Below are 26,257 nucleotides of genomic sequence, written 5' to 3' on the forward strand. Positions count from 1 at the left end.
GAGGTCTGGGGGCCATTGGGCACCCCGAGGGAGGAGGAGGTGCTGGGGCCCATTCCGGGTCCCCCTGCAGTGGAGGTCCCAGAACACCGCGACACCTCGGACTTCCCCCCGCCCCCCCTTCCGTCCCAGGTGAATCTGGTGGGCAACGGGCAGATCAGGCTGGCAGCTCACCAGCCTGCTTGCCCGAGGCGCAGCCTTGCCCATCCAGGCCGGACCACCCCAGGTAACGGCCGCCAACGGCCGCCAAAGGGGACCCTAGTCACAGGGCAGGAATCACAGCAGTCCACCGAGTAAGTTGGCACGGGTGCAGGGCACAGATTAGTCGTAGTGGCTAGGGCACATGTATGAACTGGTTGTCAATAAAATCACTTTCACACCTACAGGAGTTGCCTCTTGTGCTCTGTCCATTCGTGTGGGGGCGGGGTGGGAGGTGAGCGCCAGTGTGTGTGTGAGGGGTGATGGGACGTCAAGCTCAGATGAGCTGGGCCCGCCCCCGGGCCTCCCTCACCATCCCGCCCCCGGGCAGACAACGGGACCGTGCGCTGCAGTATCCATGCCGCATGCAGGGACTGCCCAGGTGGAGGGTGATACTGTGGCCATGAGTCAGACATTGTCTAACGATGTAGAGCCCGGAGCTCATTGCAGAGCGGGTTATCATCATCCTCCATGGCATGCAATAGACCTGCTTCCACTGGCGACCGTGTGAGCCCTGCCCATTGTGCCGCAGGTGGATGTGCAAGGAGGGGTGGTGTGCATCCGGGTGATGCGGTGGTGGTTGGGGTGAGGGTGGTGGGCCGGTGCCGTACTGCCGTAACTGTGCCGTGCCCATACTCGGCGATTCCCACCTCGTCCTAGTCTGTGAATCGTGCAGCTATCAACCCGCCCCGTGCACGCTGGCCAAGCCGGTGGGCAGCCTCCTGTCCCTGTCCAGCCCATCTGTCCCGTACATTGCCCCCATTCTCCTAATCTGAGGAGGCCTGCCCTTTGTTGTGTTGCTCCCTCCCCCTCCCAGCCACAGTCTCATATCCGGAGGCTGCCCCACGCCGACCCCTACCTCCTCGCCCGTCGGCGTCAGCCAGCACGACTGGTTGACGCCGTTTAAGACCTACTTTGATTTACGCCGGCATGACCGGGGAACTTCGGCCCATCTGGGCCGGAGATTTGCAGCAGCCCCGGGAACTATTGCGTCGCGCCAATTCCCGCCAACCTGCGAGGTGCACGGCGCAATGCCCGTCGGCGGACTTTTTCGCGTGCCGCAGAATCCGGCAGCCGGCCTCGGAACGGTGGGGCGGGATTCGCGCCGCCCCCCGGGCATTCTCCAACCTGGTGGGGGATCGGAGAATCCCGCCTCCGGTTTCCCTGTAACCACGTTTCAGTAATCCCCACCAAGTCAGAACCTTTTGTTTCTATTTGTGACGTTAGCTCATTAAGTGTGTTACGAATGTTTCTTGCGTTTAGATACAAAGCTTTTAAATTTGTATTAATGTTCCCCCTACATCTGAACCCCCCCCTCATTTAGTTTAAAGCCCTAGTTACTGATTCGCTGGGACTCTGGTTCCAGCATGATTCAGATGAAGACCAACCCTTCGGAACAGATCCCCTCTTCCCCAGTATTGGTGCCAATGTCCCATGAATTCAAACCCATTTCTCCCACACCAATCTTTGAGCCACACATTTACCTCCTTAATTGATCCTATGCCAATTAGCTATTGGCTCAGGTAGTAATCCAGAGATTTTGGTTCTGCTTTTTAATATAGCTTCTAGCTGTTCATACCCGCTTAACAGAACCTCTGTCCTTGTTCTACCTATGTCACTGGTATCAACAGGACAACGGCAACTGGATCTTTACCCTAAGTTCCTCTGCAGCCCAAATGAGATGTCCTGAACCCGAGTAGCAGGTAGGCAACACAACCTTCGGGATTCTCGATTCTGGTCACAAAGAACAGTGTCAATTCCCCTACCGATACTATCCCCGAATACGATTACATTTCTTTTCTCACCCCCCAATTTAACGGCTCCCCGCACTACGGTGCTGTGGTCAGTTTGCTCATCCTTCCTGCAGTCCTCATTCCCGTCTAAACAGGGAGCAAGAATCTTGACCCCGTTGGACAAGTTCAGGGACTGAAACTCCTGCAATCCTACCTCCTGGATCCCTCTACCTGCCTCACTCATAGCCACACCCTTCTGTCCCTGACCACTGGCCGAATTCCAGGTAAATAATCTAAGGGGTGTGACTGCCTGCTGGAGCACAGTGTCCAGGTATCTCTCCCTCTCCCTGATGTGTCGCAGCGTCCGAAGCTCAGAATCCAGCTCATCAACTCTGAGCCGGAGTTCCTCAAGCAAGCAACACTTACTGCAAACGTGCTCACTGGGAACCACAATGGGGTCCACCAGCTCCCACATCATGCATGAATAACACATCACCTGACCCACCATCACTATTTTATTTAATTCGTTTTTAATTTTTTTTAATCTATTTTTATTTAAACTTTTAAAAAATATATTTACTTATTACCTCAGTCTCAATGCAATTTCTAACCAGTAATTTAAATGGATATTCAAATTCAGCACAGATTGCTATTAGCCAATCAATTCACAGCCTGTGGTGTCACTTTTAAGTTTTTTTTCTGTCCGAACACTGTCAGTTTCAGAGAATCAAGAGTAGTACTTACCTTCCCCCACACAGCTTCTCCTGGTCACAGCTCCTGAAATGAGGTGGATCTTTTTATCACTTACCTTCCCAGGATGCCCTCTGGATCTCTCCCTGCAGATTACCAGTTACAAAGCAAGAAGAAAGAAAAAAAAAGAGAAAAAGCACCTTCTGCCACTCTGCACCGAATTACCACACTGCTCTAAATTACCAAGTTTCAAACCTCACTCTTAAGTGAAAAACATAGAGACAGCATAAGGGTATTGTTTTCATTGTAATATTAAGTATAGTTTAAGGGGTTTAAAATTCAGCAAAGGCAGACCAAGGGATTGATTCTGAAGGGGAAAATACAATTTGAAAGTAAACCAGCCGGGAACATAAAAAAACGACTGTAAATGTTTCTACAGGTATATAAAGAGAACAAGATTGATAAAAACTATTGAAGGTCCCTTACAGTTCCCCTTAATTCACAACAGGGAACAAAGAAACGATGAGGAACTAAATTAGTACTGTCTTCACAAAGAAAGACATGAATAACATACTGGAAGTTCTGAGAAACACAGGTTTGAGTGAGGAGCTGATGGAAATTGGAATTAGTAAAGAAATGGTTTTGGGGAAATTACTGGGATTGAAAGCAGAGAAATCTCCAGGGCCTAATAGTCGTAATTCCAGAGTACTTAAGGAAGTGGCCCTAGAAATATTAGTGGTTATTTTCCAAAATTATCTGGACATTGGAATACAGATTGGAGGATAGTGAATGTAACACCGCTATTCAAAAAGGGAGGTAGAGAGAAAACAGGGAACAATAGACCAGTGAGCCTAACGTTGATAGCAGGGAAGTTGCTGGAGTCCATTGTCAAGGATTTCATAGCACAGCATTTGGAAAGCAGTGGTGGAATCGTACTAAGTCAGCATGAATTAACAAAAGAAAAATCATGCTTGACAAATCTACTAGAATTGTTGGAAGGTGTAACTTGTAAGCTGACTGGGGAGAACTGGTGGATGTGGTTTATTTAGATTTTCAGAAGGCTTTCAACAAGGTCTTACATAGCAGATTAATATGTAAAATTCAAGGATTACGGGTGGTGACTTGAGATGATAGAAAGCTGGTTAGCAGCAAAAAGTTGGAATAAATGGGTGTTAGTCAGGTGGGAGAGTGAGCTGTGAGGAGGATGCAGAGATGCTTCAGCAGGATTTGGACAGGTTGAGTGAGTAGGCACATGCATGGCAGTTGCAGTATAAAGTGGATAAGTGTGAGGTTATCCGCTTCGGTAGCAAAAATAGGAAGGCAGATTATTATTTGAATGGGTGTAAATTGAGAGAGGTGGATACTCAGTTAGACTTTTATGTCCTTCTGCATCAGTTGCTGAAAGTAATTGTGCAGGTACAGCAGGCAGTAAAGAAGGCAAATGGTATGTTGGCCTTTATAGTGAGAGGGTTTGAGAACAGGAATAGAGATGTTTTACTGCAATTATATAGGGCATTGGTGAGGCCACACCTGGAGTATTGTATGTAGTTTTGGTGTACTTATCTGAGGATAAGAACATAAGAACATAAGAATTAGGAGCAGGAGTAGGCCATCTGGCCCCTCGACCTGCTCCACTATTCAATGAGATCATGGCTGTTTTTTGAACTCAGCTCCACTTTCCGGCCCGAACACCATAACTGGCACCAACGATATAGGTAAAAAACGGGATGAAGTCCTACAATCAGAATTTAGGGAGTTAGGAGATAAGTTAAAAAGTAGGACCTCAAAGGTAGTAATCAGTCAGAGTAGAAATTCAAGAATAGTCAGAATGAATATGTGGCTTGAGAGATGGTGCAGGAGGGAGGGGTTCAGATTTTTGGGACATTGGAACCGGTTCTGGGGCAGTGGGACCATTACAAACCAGATGGTCTACACCTGGGCAGGACTGGAACCAATGTCCTAGGGGGTGCTTTTGCTAACACTGTTGGGGAGGTTTTAAACTAATGTGGCAGGGGGATGGGAACCAGATTAGAAAGTTAGAGGTCAGTAAAGAGGCAGCAACTAAAGCCAGTAAGGTACTAGATAATAAACTCAATGTGACTAAGGGGAAGAGTAGACAGGGAAGAGATGATGAACGCAAAGGGTCAGGTGGTCTGAGGTGCAATTGTTTGAATGCGAGAAGTGTAGCAGGTAAGGCAGATGAATTTAGGGCTTGGATTAGTACCTGGGAATATGATGTTATTGGCATTACTGAGACTTGGTTGAGGGAAGGGCAGGACTGGCAACTGAATATCCCAGGGTATAGATGCTTCAAGAGGGATAGAGAGGAAGGTAGAAGGGGTGGAGGAGTTGCATTACTAGTCAGAGATGATGTCACAGCTGTGATTAAGGAGCACAGTAAGAAGTCTTACAACACCAGGTTAAAGTCCAACAGGTTTGTTTCAAACACGAGCTTTCGGAGCACGGCTCCTTCTTCAGGTGAAGAAGGAGCCGTGCTCCGAAAGCTCGTGTTTGAAACAAACCTGTTGGACTTTAACCTGGTGTTGTAAGACTTCTTACTGTGCTCACCCCAGTCCAACGCCGGCATCTCCACATCGTGATTAAGGAGGACACTATGGAGGATTTTAAGGGCAGCACGGTAGCATTGTGGTAGCACAATCACTTCACAGCACCAGGGTCCCAGGTTCGATTCCGGCTTGGGTCACTGTCTGTGCGGAGTCTGCACATCCTCCCCATGTGTGCGTGGGTTTCCTCCGGGTGCTCCGGTTTCCTCCCACAGTCCAATGATGTGCAAGTTAGGTGGATTGGACATTGCCCTTAGTGTCCAAAATTGCCCTTCGTGTTGGGTGGGGTTACTGGGTTATGGGGCTAGGGTGGAGGTGTTAACCTTGGGAAGGGTGCTCTTTCCAGGAGCCAGTGCAGACTCGATGGGCCAAATAGCCTCCTTCTGCACTGTAAATTCTATGATCTATGATTCGGGCACTGAGGCAATATGGGTGGAGCTAAGGAATTAGGAAGAAGAAGGGGGCAGTAACATTGTTGGGACTTTACTACAGACCTCCCAAAAGCGAGCATGAAGTAGAGGTACAAATATGCAGACAGATTATAGAAAAATGTAAGAGCAATAGGGTGGTTGTGATGGGAGATTTTAACTTCACCAACATTGAATGGGATTCGTGTAGTGTTGGAGGCGTAGGTGGAGCAGAGTTTGTAAGGAGCATCCAGGAGAGTTTTTTTAGAGCAGTATGTAAATAGTCCAACTCGGGAAGGGGCCATACTGGACCTGGTATTGGGTATGATACCAGCCAGGTGGTTGAAGTTTCAGTCGGTGATTACTTTGGGAATAGCGATCACAATTCCGTAAGTTTTAGAATACTCATGGACAAGGACGAGAGTGGTCCTAAAGGAAGAGTGCTAAATTGGGGAAAGGCAGAGTATAACAAAATTCGTCAGGAGCTAGGGAATGTGGATTGGAAGCAGCTGTTTAAGGGTAAATCCACATTTGAAATGTGGGAGTCTTTTAAGGAAAGGTTGATTAGAGTGCAGGACAGACATGTCCCTGTGAAAATGGGATATAGAAATGGCAAGATTAGGGAACCATGGATGACGGGTGAAATTGTGAGACTAGCTGTGATGAAAAAGGAAGCATTCAGAAGATCGAGGCAACTCAAAACTGATGAAGCTTTGGAGGAATATCGGGAAAGTAGGACGAATCTCAAACGCGCAATAAAGAGGGCTAAAAGGGGTCATGAAATATCTTTGGCTAACAGGGTTAAGGAAAATCCCAAAGCCTTTTATTCGTATGTAAGGAGCAAGAGGGTAACTAGAGAAAGGATTGGCCCACTCAAAGACAAAAGAGGGAATTTATGCGTGGACTCAGAGGAAATGGGTGAGATTCTTAATGAGTACTTTGCATCGGTATTCACAAAGGAAAGGGACAAGACGGATGTTGAGGCAGGGATGGATGTTTAAATACTCTAGGTCAAGTTGTCATACAGAAGGGGGAAATTTTGGATATTCTAAAAGACATTAAGGTGGACAAGTGCCCAGGACCGGATGGGATCTATCCCAGGTTACTGAGGGAAGCGAGGGTCGAAATAGCTAGGGCCTTAACAGATATCTTTACAGCATCCTTGAGCATGGGTGAGGTCCCGGAGGACTGGAGAATTGCTAATGTTGTCCTTTTGTTTAAGAAAGGTAGCAGGGAGAATCCAGGGAATTATAGACCTGTGAGCTTGACGTCAGTGGTAGGAAAACTGTTGGAGAAGATACTGATGGATAGGATCTATTCACATATGCAAGAAAATAGACTTATCAGTGATAGGCAGCATGGTTTTGTGCAGGGAAGGTCATGCCTTACAAACCTAATACAATTCTTTGAGGAAGTGACAAAGTTAATTGATGAGGGAAGGGCTGTAGATGTCATATACATGGACTTTAGTAAGGCGTTTGATAAGGGCAGGTTGATGGAAAAAGTGAAGTCGTATGGGGTTCAGGGTGTACTAGCTAGATGGATAAAGAACTGGCTGGGTAACAGGAGACAGAGAGTAGTGGTGGAAGGGAGTGTCTCAAAATGGAGAAGGGTGACTAGTGTTGTTCCACTCAACCTCCGTCTTTCCAATGAAAACAATCCTAAGTGCTCGGACCACTGTTGTTTGTGATCTACATAAATGACCTGGAGGAAGGTATAGGTGGTCTGATTAGCAAGTTTGCAGATGATACAAAGATTGGGAGTTGTAGGTAGCGAGGAGGACTGTCAGAGAATACAACAATATTATAGATAGATTGGAGAGTTGGGCAGAGAAATGGCAGATGGAGTTCAATCCAGGCAAATGCGAGGTGATGCATTTTGGAAGATCAAATTCAAGGACAATATGGTCATTGGAAGAGTCCTGGGGAAAATACAGAGAGATCTGGGAGTTCAGGTCCATTGTACCCTAAAGGTGGCAACGCAAGTGGATAGAGTGGTCAAGAAGGCATAAAGCATGCTTGCGTTCATCGGAAGGGGTATTGAGTACAAGAGTCGTCAGGTCATGTTACAGTTGAATAGGACTTTGGCCACATTTGGAATACTGCGTGCAGTTCTGGTCGCCACATTACCAGAAGGATGTGGATGCTTTCGAGAGGGTGCAGAGGAGGTTCACCAGGATGTTGCCTGGTATGGAGGGTGCTAGCTATGAAGAAAGGTTGAGTAGATTAGGATTGTTTTCGTTGGAAAGACGGAGGTTGAGGGGAACCTGATTGAGATCTGCAAAATTATGAGAGGTATGGACAGGGTGGATAGCAACAAGCTTTTTCCAAGATTGGGGGTGTCAATTACAAGGGGTCACGATTTTAAGGTGAGAGGGGGAAAGTTTAAGGGAGATGTGCGTGTAAAGTTTTTTACGCAGAGGTTGGTGGGTGCCTGGAACGCTTTGCCAGTGGAGGTGGTAGAGGCGGGCACGATAGCATCATTTAAGACGCATCTAGACAGATGTATGAACGGGCAGGGAACAGAGGGAAGTAGACCTTGGAAAATAGGAGACAGGTTTAGATAAAGGATCTGGATCGGCGCAGGCTGGGAGGGCCGAAGGTCCTGTTCCTGTGCTGTAATTTTCTTTGTTCTTTGTTAATCCCTTTATTCTTCAAAAAACTGTCTGTCTTTATCTTAAAACCATTTAATGAAGGAGCCTCAACTGCTTCACTGGACAAGAAATTCCATAGATTCACAACCCTTTGGGTGAAGAAGTTCCTCCAAAACTCAGTCCTACATCTACTTCCCCTTATTTTGAGGCTATGCCCCCTAGTTCTGCTTTGACCTGCCAGTGGAAACAACCTGCCCGCATCTATCCTATCTATTCCCTTCATAATTTTATACGTTTCTATAAGATCCCCCCGCATCCTTCTAAATTCCAACGAGTGCAGTCCCTGTCTACTCAGCCTCTCCTTATAATCCAACCCCTTCAGCTCTGGGATTAACCTAGTGAATCTCCTCTGCACACCCTCCAGCGCCAGTACATCTTTCTCAGGTAAGGAGACCAAAACTGAACACAATACTCCAGATGTGGCCTCACTAACACCTTATACAATTTCAGCATAACCTCCTTAGTCTTACACGCCATCCCTCTAGCAATGAAGGACACAATTCCATTTGCCTTCTTAATTACCTGTTGCACCTGTGAATCAACTTTTTGCGACTCATGCACTAGCACACCCAGCTCTCTCTGCACAGTGGCATATTTTAATATTTTATCATTTAAATAATAATCCCTTTTGCTATTATTCTCACCAAAATGGATAACCTCACATTTGTCAACATTGTATTCCATCTGCCAGACCCTAGCCCATTCACGTACCCTATCCAAATCCCTCTGCAGACTTCCGGTATCCTCTGCACTTTTTGCTTCACCACTCATCTTAGTGTCATCTGCAAACTTGGACACATTGCACTTGGTCCCCAACTCCAAATCATCTATGTAAATTGTGAACAATTGTGTGCCCAACACTGAACCCTGAGGGACACCACTAGCTACTGATTGCCAACCAGAGAAACACCCTTTAATCGCCACTCTTTGCTTTCTATTAATTAACCAATCCTCTATCCATGCTACTACTTTACCCTTAATGCCGTGCATCTTTATCTTATGCAGCAATCTTTTGTGTGGCACCTTGTCAAAAGCTTTCTGAAATCCAGATATACCACATCCAGTGGCTCCCCGTTATCTACCGCACTGGTAATGCCCTCAAAAAATTCCACTAAATTAGTTAGGCACGACCTGCCCTTTATGAACCCATGCTGCGTCTGCCCAATGGGACAATTTCCATCCAGATGCCTCGCTATTTTTTCCTTGATGATAGATTCTAGCATCTTCCCTACTACCGAAGTTAAGCTAACTGGCCTATAATTACCCACTTTCTGCCTACCTCCTTTTTTAAACAGTGGTGTCACGTTTGCTAATTTTCAATCCGCCGGGACCGCCCCAGAGTCTAGTGAATTTTGGTAAATTATCACCAGTGAATTTGAAATTTCCCTAGCCATCTCTTTTAGCACTCTGGGATGCATTCCATCAGGGCCAGGAGACTTGTCTACCTTTAGCCCCATTAGCTTGCCGATCACTACTTCCTTCGTAATAACAATCATCTCAAGGTCCTCACCTGTCATAGCCTTATTTCCATCAGTCACTGGCATGTTATTTGTGTCTTCCACTGTGAAGATCGACGCAAAAAACCTGTTCAGTTCCTCAGCCATTTCCTCATCCCCCATTATTAAATCTCCCTTCTCATCCTCGAAAGGACCAAAATTTACCTTAGCCGCTCTTTTTTGTTTTATATATTTGTAGAAATATTTACTGTCTGTTTTTGTATTCTGAGTAAGTTTACTCTCATAATCTATCTTACTCTTTTTAATAGCTTTTTTAATAGCTTTCTGTTGTCCCTTAAAGATTTACCAGTCCTCTAGTCCCCCACTAATCTTTGCTACTTTGTATGCTTTTTCCTTCAATTTGATACTCTCGCTTATTTCCTCAGATATCCACGGTTGATTTTCCCTCTTTCTACCGTCCTTCCTTTTTGTTGGTATAAACCTTTGCTGAGCACTGTGAAAAATCGCTTGGAAGGTTCTCCACTGTTCTTCAACTGTTTCACCATAAAGTTTTTGCTCCCCGTCTACTTTAGCTAGCTCTTCTCTCATCCCATTGTAATCTGCTTTGTTTAAGCACAAAACACTCGTATTTGATTTCATCTTCTCACCCTCCATCTGTATTTTAAATTCCAACATATTATGATCGCTCCTTCCGAGAGGATCCCTAACTATGAGATCATTAATCAATCCTGTCTCATTACACAGGACCAGATCTCGGACCGCTTATTCCCTCGTAGGTTCCATTACATACTGTTGTAGGAAACTATCGCGTATACATTCTATCAACTCTTCCTCAAGGCTGCCTTGACCGACCTGGTTAAACCAATCAACATGTAGATAAAATCCTCCATGATAACTGCTGTACCATTTCTACATGCATCAGTTATTTCTTTGTTCATTGAATGCCCAACCATAATGTTACTATTTAGTGGCCTATAGACTACTCCTATCAATGACTTTTTCGCCTTACTATTCCTGATATCTACCCAAATGGATTCAACCTTATCCTCCATAGCACCGATGTCATCTCTTACTATTGCCCGGATGTCATCCTTAAATAACAGAGCTACACCACCTCCTTTACCATCCACTCTGTCCTTCCAAATAGTTTGATACCCTTGGATATTTAACTCCCAGTCGTGACCATCCTTTAACCATGTTTCAGTAATGGCCACTAAATCATAGTCATTCACGATGATTTGCGCCATCAACTCATTTACCTTATTCCGAATACTGCGAGCCTTCAGGTAAAGTACACTTATGTTGGCTTTTATACCTCTGTTTTGAATCTCAACACCTTGATTGGTAACCTCTCCTAAGTTATTTTTCCTCTTAACGTTTCTCCTAATTTTCCTTGTCGTTGAACCCATATCTTCATGTAACAACCTGCTGCGTCGCTTTCCATTTATGTTTTTACTTCCCGTTTTATTCCTTTGAGTAGTACTGGGCCTGTACTGTACAGTCACTGTACCTTGTACTGTCGCCCTTTTTGATTTTTGATTATGGCTTCTCTGCCTTACACTTTCCCCCTTATTGCCTTTTGTTTCTGCCCTTGTTTTACTACCTTCCGATTTCCTGCATTGTTTCCCATCCCCCTGCCTCATTAGTTTAAACACTCCCCAACTGCTCTATCAAATAACAGTTCCTAGGACATCAGTTCCATTCCACCCCAGGTGTAACCCATCCAGTTTGTACAGGTCCCACCTCCCCCAATGCCCCAGGAATCTGAAACCCTCCCGCTGGCACCATCCCTTCAGCCACGTATTCATCCTATATATCCTGTCATTTCTACTCTGACTAGCACGTGGCACCGGTAGTAATCCTGAGACCACTACCTTCGAGGTCCGATTTCTTAACTCCCTTCCTTGCTCCCTGTATTCTGCTTTTAGGACCTCATCCTTTTTTTACCTATGTTGTTTGTACCGATGTGTACCACGACCACTGGCTGTTCACCCTCCCCCTCCAGAATGTCCTGTACCTGCTCCGAGACATCCTTGACCCTAGCACCACGGAGGCAACACAACATCCTGGATTCTCGTTTGCGGCCACAGAAACGCCTGTCTATTCCCCTTACAATTGAATCCCCTATAACTATTGCACTGTCACACTTATCACCCCTCCCCAGCACAACCAACCATGGTGCCACAAATTTGGCTGTTGCTGTTTTCCCCTGAGAGGCCATTCCCCTCAACAGTATCCAAAGCGGTATATCTGTTCTGCAGGGGAATGGACTGAAGAATCCTGCACTACCTGCCTCGTGCTCTTGCTCTGTCTGGTGGTCACCCATTCCCTTCCTGCCTGAGGAGCCTGAGCCTGCGGTGTGACCACCTCTCTATACGTGCTATCCACGATCCTCTCCAACTCACGGATGATCCACAGTGTCTCCAGCCGCCACTCCAGCTCTGAAACACGAGCTTCCAGGAGCTGTAACTGGAGACACTTCCTGCACACATGCTGACCCTGGGGACTGGAACTGTCCCCAGCCTGCCACATGGAGCAAGAGGAGCAGACCACGCCTTGGAGCTGTCCTGCCATGAATTTTTCCTTTAAATTAAATCTTTAAAATTAAACTTGAGAAAGATGTTTTTGTGTCAACTCAAATCCAATTCCTGTGTCCTATTTAATTAGCTTTATCCCGGAGTATTCATCTTGCTTGATCTTACATCAAATTAAATAGTTATTTAATTGAAATTTAAGAAGTTATTTATGGAGTGCAGCGAAGGTTTACCAGGCTGAATACTGGGGTTTTGACACTGTAAATTGACTACAGACTAAGTTGGTTAGGATCATATTCATTGGAATTTGGGCAGCACGGTGGCACAGTGGTTAGTATTGCTGCCTATGGCGCTGAGGACCCAGGTTCGAATCCCGACCCTGGGTCACTGTCCGTGTGGAGTTTGCACATTCTCCCCGTGTCTGCGTGGGTTTCACCCCCACAACCCAAAGATGTGCAGGATAGGTGGATTGGCCACGCTAAATTGCCCCTTAATTGGAAAAAATAATTGGGTTCTCTAAATTTATAGAAAAAAATATATATTCATTGGAATTTAGAAGAGTGAAAGGGGATCTCATAGAAATTTATAAATTCTGACAAGATTATACTAGGTAGATTCAAAAGAATGTTCTCAATGGTGGGGGAGTCCAGAACTAAGGATCATAGTTTGAGGATAAGGGCTGAGGTGAGGAGAAAGTTCTTCACCCAGAGAGTGGTGAATCTCTGGAATTTGCTACCACAGAAAGTAGCTGAGGCCAAAATGTTGTGTAATTTCAAGAAAGAATTAGATATAGTTCTTGGGGCTAAGTGGGATTAAGGGATATGGGGGGGGAAGGCGGAATCAAAGAATTGAACTTGATGATCAGCCATGATCATAATGAATGGTGGGGAAGGCTAGAAGGGCCGAATGATCTCCAACTCCTATTTTCTCTGTTTCTATGCTTCAATGTAATTGTTGTGTCTATTTGTTGTGTGTGATTTTAAAAATATTTTAATACTGTGTTAGTAAAAAAGTTCATTTTAATATACCATATCCCTTTATTGAGTGAAATCACTCCTGGAACGAGGTATCCTTTCCTCACAGTATTACAAAATTAAAATAAAATAATGGAGTTTCTTTCCAGAATCCTGGTATCCTAGACACTGTTGGGATGTGGTCGGGGAACGTAACAGTAGTCTGCCCAAAACCTGGCCTAGAACCTGTTTTTAATATGAAAATAACATGTTGACTGCACCATCCTGTGTCTTGACTCTATGCATGCTGTATATGTTGGCGGTACACTGACTATATGTTGACTGTATACTGGCACTGTGCATGTCGACTGTACATGCTGGCACTGTGCATACTGACTACATTTATTGGCGTACATGCTCACTGTAAGAGCAGACTGTAGGCAGATAAGAGTAACAGCAGATTAACCTGGCTGACAGCTGGGAATTTGGAGGAGGCAACCTTCAGACCCTCTTACCCTACCATTCTCCAACCATGCACCGCTCCCAGCCCCCTCAATAAAACAGATTTCTGCAGCCGCGTCTCTGCTCGCTGAACACCGCCCCGCCCCCGCATCCAAACAATCCCGTTGCATCATGATGCATTTTTGAATGCTACTATGTCCAGGGTTCCAGCACCCATTGCTACCTATTGCTACCAGACTGTCACCGACTACCCACCCCTTTACTTTACGATCCATTGGATCCCGAGTTGGGACCGCCCAAAAGAGCGCAAAAGATTGGGGATAAGAAGAACTGCGCAACCAGTATTCGGCCTCTTTTGGGACCGACCTCTGCTCTGACCAACTGCAGCATATCGACCAGCCAAGTTCAAGGACCCGCGATCGCTACCAGAAGGACGGGCCGCAGCCGAGCCAAGCCTGAAGACTTCCAGCCGACACACATGAGGATCCAGATAAAGGCCTTGTCTAACCTGCACAGAGCCGGTCACTTGGAAGTTAAGTAAAGGTCGCTTTAGTTGTTAGGTGTAGTTCAATAAGTAGCCGTGTGTAGATTATTATGCATAGCACCAAGCCTGTGTTTAATAATAAATTAAAATTGAACTAACATACCATAAAATTTAACCATAGAATTTACAGTGCAGAAGGAGGCCATTCGGCCCATCGAGTCTGCACCGGCTCCTGGAAAGAGCACCCTACCCAAGGTTAACACCTCCACCCTATCCCCATAACCCAGTAACCCCACCCAACACTAAGGGCAATTTTGGACACTAAGGACAATTTATCATGGCCAATCCACCTAACCTGCACATCTTTGGACTGTGGGAGGAAACCGGAGCACCCGGAGGAAACCCACGCACACACGGGGAGGATGTGCAGACTCCACACAGAGTGACCCAAGCCGGAATCGAATCTGGGACCCTGGAGCTGTGAAGCAATTGTGCTAACCACTATGCTACCGTGCTGCCATACTGATTATGTAGTCATTTTTCCAATACAAGAAATGTACGTGCGTCTTGTGGTTCAGGTAAAACAGCAACAAATGGCATTACGATTGCTGAATTCTCCACTATCAATATCCTGCGGTGGGTTACCATTGATTACAAAATAAAGTGGCCCAGCCATATAAATACTGTAACTCCAAGAGCAGGTCAAAGGCAGACAGTAACTAATCTCCAGACTCCCCAAAGCCTGTCCGCCATCTACAAGGCACAAGTCAGGAGTGTGGTGGAACACTCCCTATTGCCTGGAGAAGACGCTCAACACCATTCAGGACAAAGTGGCCCGCATGACTGCAGTCTATCCACCACCATATATATTCAGTTCTTCCACCACCAATGTCAGCCAGGTGTACCATCGACAAGATGCGCTGCTGCAATTCACCAAGGCTCCTTCAACAGCATCTTCCAAACCTGCAAACTTTCCCACCTAGAAGGACAAGGGCAGCAGACAAATGGGAAAACCACAACGTGCAAGTTCCCCTTCAAGCCACACACCATCCTGACTTTGAAATATATCACCGTTCCTAAATTGTCACTGTATCAAAATCCTGAACAGCACCTACATCACATGGATAAACTGCGGTTCAAGAAGGTAGCTCACCACCACCTTCTCAAGAGTAATTAGGGATGGATAATGAATGTGTCTGCCAGCGACGCACGCATGCCATGAATGAAAAGAATACCAGACTGTGATTTTGCCCTCCCAACATGCTGCCACTCCCTGTGACTTTCCACATCCCAGTACAGAGACACTTCATACTTTCCTCTCAGGTTGGTGGACCCCAGTACTGTTCTGCCTGTGGCCCGGATGAGTAAAACAAGTGTGCCAGATGCGCCGGTGGGCCGGCTAATCACATGCACATGTTCTGGTCGTGCCCTAGACTCAGGGGGTACTGGCAGGGATTCGCGGACATCATGTCCCGGGTTTTGAAAACTTGGGTGGTAATGAGTCCTGAGGTGGCAATCTTCGAGGTGTCGGAGGACCCGGGAGTCCAGGAGGAGAAGGATGCCAATGTCTTGGCCTTTGCTTCCCTGGTAGCCCGGCGACGAATACTGTTGGCATGGAGGGATTCAAAGTCCCCGAAGACCGAAGCATGGTTATCGGACATGGCGAGCTTTCTCGGTCTAGAAAAGGTTAAGTTCGCCTTGAGAGGTCCACTATTGGGTTCGCCCGGAGGTGGCAGCCTTTCATTGACTTCTTCGCGGAGAATTAATCGTCAGCAGGGGGGCAGGGGGCTAGGGTAGTGTACAGTAGGGGGTGGTTTAGGCAGGTCCTTGCGCGAATGGAGTCGTGGTTTGCACTACGTACTATTTGCTTTTCCTTTTGTACGATACTATACAATGTCATTGTTTTATATGCCAAAAATAACTCGATAAAATTGTTTATTCAAAAAAAAATTGCCTTTCCCCAAACAACATCCAATTTAAATAAATCTAAAAGTCAAATCCAGCTGAAAGTTACCACACAATATAAGGCTGATAATCAAGTCTGGGAAACGCCTTTTCCTGGTCCAGAGAAGATACTTAAACTGTGTTTACAAAGGTTTCTGCATGACCTTGGCTCTAAGACTTAGATGTAAAATTGACCTCTCAGGCTCTTGGATGTTAACTGGCCTCCCTGCTTCTGACGGTGTTTGCAATTATATAATTTTCCCCTTTGATTCTTTATTCTATGTATGTGGCTGCCTTGCCTCTCTCCAATTCCTTAACTCTAGAAATTAGCTTGTGCATACCCCACTATCTTTCAGTCATTTAGGTAGGTTGTTTCTACTAATGGGGTGATTTACACCCGATTCTGACTGGATGCCTTCTCATCTCATTACTGGGAAAGTCACATCACATTATGCCTTTGGAATGCTGGCTACTGTCGCGAGGTAGATTTCTACCTGTTGCTGGGCAGATCCCATCTTATCATGCCTTGTTAAATTTGTTTTATTGCTGTTAGTAGGCAGATCCATGACAATGTTTATCAGGATTCACAGAGAAGATATTCCCATTCTGTTGAATTGGCGAGTGCCCTTGATACATTCTGATTTTACCTTGAGTTCTCTAGTTTCCATTGCTGATAGTGTTGACTGCTGCTGTAGTATAGTTCCAAATATTTGAAAAGGTGTATGGTAATCAACCCCAGGCAGCCTTCATGTATGTGAATGCCTGTATGCTATTTAACTGCAGAAGCACTCATGACATCGCCCAATCCAATCCTTATCCAATAACCACAAGTCTGTACCTTTTTGACAAGGGCCACTGGATAGCAATCCAGAGCAGGAATTTGAGCTAATTGTTTTTCTGACCAGCCCAGGGATGGGTGAGGGCTGGGGTATGTGGGGAGTGGTGTGACAGAAATTGCAGCACTTCCATTATCATAGGTAAAATTAGCTAACACAGCACAGTCCAGTGTTCACCTGTAGGATCTTCTGCTTGTTTGTTGGAGGAGCCATGCTTCATATGGACATTAAGCGGAGGCCTTGGCTGCCCTCTCAGCTGAATATAAAAATCCCACAACACTATTCAAAGAATTGGGGAGTTGTGACTGGTGTCCTGGCCAATATTTATCCTTCAACCACCATCACTAATAAAACATAACTTGACCACTTAACATATTGCTGTTTATGGGGGATTTCTGTTAGCAAATTGGCTGTCACGTTTCATAAGTCACAACCATAAAGCACATGAGCAATTTGGAAAATAAATTAAGCATTCTGAAATACGAAGTGCCACGCCATTTTGTTGACTATTACTCACGCCTAATTCCCTTTCGCAGGATAACCTCTAGAATATCACACATGGAGGCAAGATGAGGGTTGCAATCTGTGATGGAATCCTTGTCTGCCTGGATGTTCAGGATGCACGCTGTCGAGGAAACAGAACGACTCCTATTACATTGGTGCAGGTGGTTACACTGGAAAGTAAAGTCAATCTGGGCCCCGAGAACAAAATGCAGCACCTATGTGGTTCAAATGTGGCAGGGCACAGGTGCTCTCAGGGGTGAGGAAGCCTCAGAAGCCTCCTCCTGCACTTATTTTCCATGTCCAGTGGATGATCATGATTGAACATCATGTCATCTTCTTCCTGTCAAGTAGCTACATAGAATTTTTGCTGGTCAATTATATCTTAAGTTGATAAGCAATGTCCATGTAAAGAATTCACTTCAAATGGTTGCATGATATAGTTCCTATTGTTGAAGTCAAGATTTAGAAAGAAGATTTTAGATAAAGGTACCCTGGCTCAGATGCCTGTATACGAGGCAATTGGTAGGAATAGATAGTGTCTCAACAATGCTTGTGATTTTATAACCTAAGAATTACTAATATCAGAAAGGACGGACATACAATTAAAAGAAGTTACACAAAATGGCTGTTAGCTGAGTTAGCAATACTAAAGACGCAAAATGACCACTGAATTAGCCACATTCCTGAACAACGATTAGCTGGGTTGAGTTGCAAACTGGTATAAATAACATCATATAATTACAGACAGCAGAGGTAGTCAGGGAGACATGGATGATTGATATCAAGGCATTGAATAGGAAACAGACATGGGAGATTCTGGAGAGTACTTCACCAGCGAGTGATAACAGCTCCACAGGACAAGGCTCATTGTTCATCCTCGCCAGCCCAGGGTCTCCAGATGCAGGCAGTAAAGATAATTTTAACAGTTAGTATGAGTGACTTCTTCATGAAGTTAGGGGTTGGTAAGGTGTAGCCACCTGGGGTGGCCATGTCCCGATTACAAAATGGACACTTGCAGAGAATGAAGGGAAAATTGGACAATGCTGAGAAAGCAAGCCAATACAAGGTTTGTCTGTGGATTGAAGTTTGCAGCTCCCAGACAAGACCGATACTGCAAAGTTATTAGCATACTAATGAGCTATCTCCGGGGACAAAAGAGAAACATTTAAGCAAACGATACCAAAGCAGACACCCCGGCGCCAGTGGAGACTAAAACAAAGCAGGCTAACAGTCACCTAGGGCCCGCCCACCGATCAGGGCAGCCACCCCTTTATTGGAGGAAATCAACACCAATGATTAGGATATGGTCCAATTAATTGGGGCCACATTCAAGGCCCGCCCAAGAGCGCGCGAAGCCCCTTTGGGGTATAATAGGAAGCCCCCAAGAGAGAATCGTTCTTCTTGGCCTTGGCTCTCAGCAGCGAGAGACCTGCCTAGCAGCTGCACCAGACACAAGTAAGTCCAAAGTCAACGCACTATTCCATACAAGTTCGATGCCAGCAGCCTCAGAGCCGGACAACGGCCATTGTTCCTCTGACTGAGTGGGCACCCGAAACTAAGTATAGGCTTTTAGTAGTAGGTATAGTTTAGTTAGTAGAGTTTGTGCATGAGTATAATTGACTGTGTGTAAATAAATGAGTATTGATTTTGAACTTACTAACTGGTGTATCAAGTCTTTGATCAGTATTCGGTTTTGAACCTTGCGGCGGTATCGAAAAGATACCTGCCGACTCTTGAGCAAGCATAATTAGAATTAAGGATGGCGACCATATTAACCGCCATAAACAGAGCCAATTAAGGAGAGAGCATAACGAGCAACATAGGTACCAACCCACTTTACATAATGTCAAATTTAATTGGATATATAACGAATGTATGTAATCTATAATCAGTATTATGGACATGGTCCAGCCTAACTGGGCTGTGTAGCTGTTTTGAAAAATGTATAAGAATGTTTTTTTTCTTTTGTTCGGTGGAGAGATGGTCTGGGACTTTAACATACGCCATCTTCCCACAGGCAAAACAAACCGTTTGATGCGAGGACCAGCAGCCCTGGGCGTTGAGAGATTTCTTTGAGATCCTCTCCTGCTAACAGTTCCTGTTTATTAGTCCATGGCAAAATCCTAAATTGCCTTCTGTGCTATGCGATAATCCACTTGCTCCAGAAGGTATGGCAATCCGTTTAATTTTTTGGCACCTTCTGAATGCTTTATGTGCAAGGAGATGGGCTTTTATTAAGGCTCAGATCTCAAGAGAAAATTTGGAAGACTTTCAGGCATCATATAAAATCATCTGAGACAGAACTTATTTTAAGTGACTAGTTATTATAAAATAGAGCAGCATAGGGAATGAAAAGCCCCTGTTATGGTAATAGGTCGTGATGATAAGAAATTGTTTGTTGCGTCATCCTGGGCAAGTGCGCGGTCAATTTCATCCCCACGTGCCCCGGAGTCATAACACAAGTGAATTAACCAATAATTCTACTAAGAATTCCCAAAATCTTTGGCCCTTGGCTGTCCAGTATTACGGTCACCAACTTTGTACGTTTAAACACAATTACTATTTATTTATAACAAGAATAAATATGAATGTGCAGTAAAAACAGCTGCTTAATGACGCACTAATACCTAACTCTCACTTTAATTGCCCCATCCTCCACACACACACACACACAAGACAGACAGCTACAGAAGGGTGGAAATGCGTAACAATAGCAAGAATTAAGCTCAAAATATAGACCTTGCTTCAGTTGATGAGTTGTTTATGGCACTTTTTTCACAGTATGAGTGTGGATTAGAATCTCTGGTTTACAGCCCGTAATGATCTTCCTTGCAGTTCGCAATATCTCACTCTAAGCTTTTCCAGGAGAGGTCCCTGGCTTCACATCACCCTGTTATAGAATGAACGTTAATAGATTCTTATCTCTATTTAAAATAGCAGTTTTGCAAATGCCTGATTCTGCTCAACCATTTCATCCAAAGGTCACTTCTACAAAGTCTAACTGCCATGCTTTGTCAGAAATATGCTGGAAGGCCGCAACCAATTTTATGTGCTCACATAAATCCTGCAAGGGGCAGAGGCCATGCACTATGTGTGAACATCATCCACTGGATACATTTTGGGCAGTGCAACATTTTAAGTACATCACAGGTCTGCAGTCTGTCACTTCACATTCAACACGCACACAAAACGATTGAATAAAGTAGGTGTTGGAATTCACAGTGGCACTGATAATGACAACAAAAATGATAGCTTTGCTGCCTCATTTATCAACTTAAAAGAGATCCTCATAATTGTCCACTTCCCCTAATTGACTTTGAATCACATCCAGTTATGAAAGAACCAATTAGAGAAGCTGCGGATGTGATTCTGGGTGGCTTCTCCTACCATATTTAAGAATCATCACATTTACAGGCCATGCCACAACCAGGAAGTTATTAAAATACGATGTACTATAAACATTCTCTCCAGTATGCAAATTCTTGGCAACTTCACAGACATAAGACAAACTTCTAATCAAACAGTAAGTATTTTGTCTGACAGTGCCATCATCACTCGTCCCCTGTGTCACAGAGGTTCACACTGTACTTCAGAAGGTAAACCTTTAATTCAGCGTCTTGGTGGAAATAGATAGCACTTAACAATCGTAGTCAACCCTGTTACATTCGTACAGTAGTTTCTAATACACAAAGACAACTCCACATTGATAATGCCGAAAAAGCAGTCAAAGAAGCAATAATATTAGAAGAGAGTTAGGCACAGAAACCTCAACTGATTTTTCTGAAGCAACTGTAAATTAAACTCCTTCAACAGCTTCAATCACAATGAATGATCCCATAGAGAGTGCTCCTGTAGATTTAGGAACTTTACAACAACAGTATAATCTGCATGCCAAAGTCATTGAATGGCATAAGCTAGATAGTTCAGCTGTCTAACCAATTCCTTGGGTTGGAGCACTATAGGCCCACCTAAGATCATTTGAGTTAGGAATATAAATAACCAGAGATGGTCCCACATCTTGCAAAAACTCTGGGGGAACGAAGACTCAAGATGGGTCAATCAGTTAAGCTTTACCACCAGTTAACGAAAAATCCATGCTTGACAAAAAAGCGCACACACACAGACACACACACACAGAGGAACTACTTCAGAGTGAAAGTTAGTGGCAGAGTGTGTGGGACTGTTAGATGAGCTTATTTGAAGTAAGCTTTGCGCAGGTCTTGAGTAAGCTTTGCGCAGGTCAAAGGAGACACATCCTGAGTGAGTGAGACATCCAGTGTGTGAATTGGAACTTGGTAATTTGGTGCAGTGAGGTAATCAGGAAAGGTAAATGGTAAGTCTAATTCTGCTGTTTTTCAGTTAAAAGTGCAGTGTGTAGCTTAGTGTCTGATTGGCTGAAGCTGCCCCCACCCTAATTGCTGAGAAGCAGTTATCTGTCAGTCACCTGAGGCCTGTTTAGTGGCACAAAGGTGTACATTGTATTCTTCTCTTTGAAGCTGAAGTAGTGAGTCACCCTGGTTAGCTGAGGTCTGTATAAAAGACAGACAGAAAGCGCACTCAGTAAGCTTCGTGCAGGTCAAGGAGACACATCCAGAGTGAGTGAAACACCTCCAGAATGGGAATTGGAACTTGGTAATTTGAGGCAGTGAGGTAATTCGGTGCAGAGTGGGAGAAGGTGCTTTTTCCCTACTGTTTTGTTCTCTTTCTTCTGGCCTGTAACTTTTAATCTGCAGGGGGAGAACCAGAGAGTATCCTGGGAAGGTACGTGATTTTTATTTTTATTACCTTTTCAAATTGTGGGGTGGGGGGGGACTGAAGTGACATCACAGTAAAGCTGTGACCTGATTGGCTGGTTGGGAATCCACACTAAATTTTAAAATTAAGCATTATTAAACTAATTAAACATAATTACTGAATTATAATTTAGAGGGGTATCTAAGCCAGAGATCGGAGAGTACTGCATTTACATAGAACATAGAACATAGAACGATACAGCGCAGTACAGGCCCTTCGGCCCTCGATGTTGCACCGACATGGAAAAAAAAACTAAAGGCCATCTAACCTACACTATCCCCTTATCATCCATATGCTTATCCAATAAATTTTTAAATGCCCTCAATGTTGGCGAGTTCACTACTGTTGCAGGTAGGGCATTCCACGGCCTCACCACTCTTTGCGTAAAAAACCCACCTCTGACCTCTGTCCTATATCTATTACCTCTCAATTTAAGGCTATGTCCCCTCGTGCTAGCCACCTCCATCCGCGGGAGAAGGCTCTCGCTGTCCACCCTATCTAACCCTCTGATCATTTTGTATGCCTCTATTAAGTCACCTCTTAACCTTCTTCTCTCTAACGAAAACAACCTCAAGTCCATCAGCCTTTCCTCATAAGATTTTCCCTCCATACCAGGCAACATCCTGGTAAATCTCCTCTGCACCCGTTCCAAAGCTTCCACGTCCTTCCTATAATGAGGCGACCAGAACTGTACGCAATACTCCAAATGCGGCCGTACCAGAGTTTGGTACAGCTGCATCATGACCTCATGGCTCCGGAACTCAATCCCTCTACCAATAAAGGCCAACACACCATAGGCCTTCTTCACAACCCTATCAACCTGGGTGGCAACTTTCAGGGATCTATGTACATGGACACCGAGATCCCTCTGCTCATCCACACTACCAAGAATTTTACCATTAGCCAAATATTCCGCATTCCTGTTATTCTTTCCAAAGTGAATAACCTCACACTTCTCCACATTAAACTCCATTTGCCACCTCTCAGCCCAGCTCTGCAGCTTATCTATGTCCCTCTGTAACCTGCAACATCCTTCCGCACTGTCTACAACTCCACCGACTTTTGTGTCGTCTGCAAATTTACTCACCCATCCTTCTGCGCCCTCCTCTAGGTCATTTATAAAAATGACAAACAGCAACGGCCCCAGAACAGATCCTTGTGGTACGCCACTCGTAACTGAACTCCATTCTGAACATTTCCCATCAACTACCACTCTCTGTCTTCTTTCAACTAGCCAATTTCTGATCCACATCTCTAAATCACCCTCAATCCCCAGCCTCCGTATTTTCTGCAATAGCCGACCGTGGGGAACCTTATCAAACGCTTTACTGAAATCCATATACACCACATCAACTGCTCTACCCTCGTCTACCTGTTCAGTCACCTTCTCAAAGAACTCGATAAGGTTTGTGAGGCATGACCTACCCTTCACAAAACCATGCTGACTATCCCTAATCATATTATTCCTATCTAGATGATTATAAATCGTATCTTTTATAATCCTCTCCAAGACTTTACCCACCACAGACGTTAGGCTCACCGGCCTATAGTTACCGGGGTTATCTCTACTCCCCTTCTTGAACAAAGGGACCACATTTGCTATCCTCATTTAGCTTTCACATTTATAGTAGAAATCTAGTGCTAGAAAACATATAACTTTTTTTAAAATAATTTTTTTTAAATTTAATTTTCTGATTAATTAACGCAATGTCAATTAGAGGGGTGCAGTGCTCTGACTATGAGATGTGGCAGGTCCGGGAGGCTTTCAGCATCCCGAATGGCTTCATCTGCAGAAAGTGCACCCAACCAGAGCTCCTCACAGACCGCATGGTTCGGTTGGAGCAGCAGTTGGATGCAGGTGGCGGAAAGCGTCATAGATAGCAGTTATATAAATGTGGTCACACCCAAGGTGCAGGCAGAGAAATGGGTGACCACCAGAAGGGGCAGGCAGTCAGTGAAGGAATCCCCTGTGGTTGTCCCCCTCTCGAACAGGTATACCTGTTTAGGGCAGCACGATAGCATTGTGGATAGCACAATTGCTTCACAGCGCCAGGGTCCCAGGTTCGATTGCGGCTTGGGTCACTGCCTGTGCGGAGTCTGCACATCCTCCCCGTGTGTGCGTGGGTTTCCTTCGGGTGCTCCGGTTTCCTCCCACAGTCCAAAGATGTGCAGGTTAGGTGGATTGGCCATGATAAATTGCCCTTAGTGTCCAAAATTTCCCTTAGTGTTGGGTGGGGTTACTGAGTTATGGGGATAGGGTGGAGGTGTTGATCTTGGGTAGGGGGTAGGGTGCTCTTTCCAAGAGCCGGTGCAGACTCGATGGGCCGAATGGCCTCCTTCTGCGCTGTAAATTCTATGTAAAACTATGTACCCATTTGGATACTGTCGGGGGGCGGATAGCCTATCAGGGGAAAAGAGCAGCAGCTAGAGCAGTGGCACCGCGGCTGGCTCTGATATTCAGCAGGGAGGGTCAAAGCGCACAAGAGCAATAGTCAGCAGAGACTCCATAGTCAGGGGCACAGATAGACGCTTCAGTGGACGTGAAAGAGACTCCAGGATGGTATGTTGCCTCCCTGGTGCCAGGGTCCAGGATGTCTCAGAACAGATAGATGCAGACTCTGAAGGGGGAGGGCAAACAAGCAGAGGTCGTTGTACATATTAGTACTAATGACATAGGCAGGAAGGGGCATGAGGTCCTGCAGCAGGAGTTCAGGGAGCTAGGCAGAAAGTTAAAAGACAGGACCTCTAGGGTTGTAATCTCGGGATTATTCCCTGTGCCACGTGCCAGTGATGCTAGAAATATAAAGATAGAGCAGCTAAACACGTGGCTAAACAGCTGGTGTAGGAGGGAGGGTTTCCGTTATCTGGACCACTGGGAGCTCTTCAAGGGAAGGTGTGACCTGTATAAGAAGGACGTAAACTGGAGAGGCATAAATATCCTGGCCGCGAGGTTTGCTAGTGTCACACGGGAGGGTTTAAACTAGTATGGCGGGGGGTGGGTACCGGAGCAATAGGTCAGAAGGTGAAAGCATTGAGGAAGAACGAGGGAATAGGGCCAGTATGGCTCTGAGGAAGAGCAGATAGGGAGATGTTGCTGAAAACAGTGGGTCTGGTGGCCTGAAGTGCATATGTTTTAATGCAAGAAATATTACGGGTAAGGCAGATGAACTTAGAGCTTGGATTAGTACTTGGAACTATGAGGTTGTTGCAATTTAGAGACCTGGTTGACGGAAGAACAGGATTGGCAGCTAAACGTTCCAGGATTTAGATGTTTCAGGCGGGATAGAGGGGGATGTAAAAGGGGTGGCGGAGTTGCGCTACTGGTTCAGGAGAATATCACAGCTGTATTACGGGAGGACACCTCAGAGGGCAGCGAGGCTATATGGGGAGAGATCAGGAATAAGAAGGGTGCAGTCACAATGTTGGGGGTTTACTACAGGCCTCCCAACAGCCAGCGGGAGATAGAGGAGCAGATAGGTAGACAGATTTTGGAAAGGAGTAAAAACAACAGGGTTGTTGTGATGGGAGAGGAGCAGATAAGTAGACAGATTTTGAAAACGAGTAAAAACAACAGGGTTGTTGTGATGGGAGACTTCAACTTCCCCAATAGACTGGGAGTCACTTAGTGCTAGGGGCTTAGATGGGGCAGAGTTTGTCAGGAGCATCCAGGAGGGCTTCTTAAAACAATATGTAGATAGTCCAACGAGGGAAGGGGCTGTACTGGACCTGGTATTGGGGAATAAGCCTGGCCAGGTGGTAGAAGTTTCTGGGGGGGAGCATTTCGGAAACAGTGACCACTATTCAGTAAGTTTTAAGGTGCTGGTGGTCAAGGATAAGAGTGGTCCGAGGGTGAATGTGCTAAATTGGGGAAAGGCTAATTATAACAATATTAGGCGGGAACTGAAGAACCTAGATTGGGGGCAGATGTTTGAGGGTACATCAACATCTGACATGTGGGAGGCTTTCAAATGTCAGTTGAAAGGAATTCAGGACCGGCATGTTCCTGTGCGGAAGAAGGATAAATATGGCAAATTTCGGGAACCTTGG

General features: G+C 45.3%; 1 protein-coding gene across 6 annotated transcripts in view; it reads right to left on the reverse strand.

Moving 5' to 3' along the window:
• si:ch211-250n8.1 overlaps positions 1–26,257 on the reverse strand; it is a 201,965-nt gene that overhangs the window by 167,791 nt on the left and 7,917 nt on the right. For 4 of the 6 annotated variants that reach the window (XM_038776618.1, XM_038776617.1, XM_038776616.1 and 1 more), the window contains exon 2: positions 17,430–17,537. The exons of the other annotated variants lie outside the window; for them this stretch is intronic. In XM_038776618.1, coding sequence (XP_038632546.1) covers positions 17,430–17,537 — 108 coding nt within the window. The remainder of the gene's footprint in view (positions 1–17,429; positions 17,538–26,257) is intronic. 6 annotated transcript variants of the gene reach the window in all.

This window comes from Scyliorhinus canicula, chromosome 18 (assembly GCF_902713615.1).
Source record: "Scyliorhinus canicula chromosome 18, sScyCan1.1, whole genome shotgun sequence".
Taxonomy (NCBI): domain Eukaryota; kingdom Metazoa; phylum Chordata; class Chondrichthyes; order Carcharhiniformes; family Scyliorhinidae; genus Scyliorhinus; species Scyliorhinus canicula.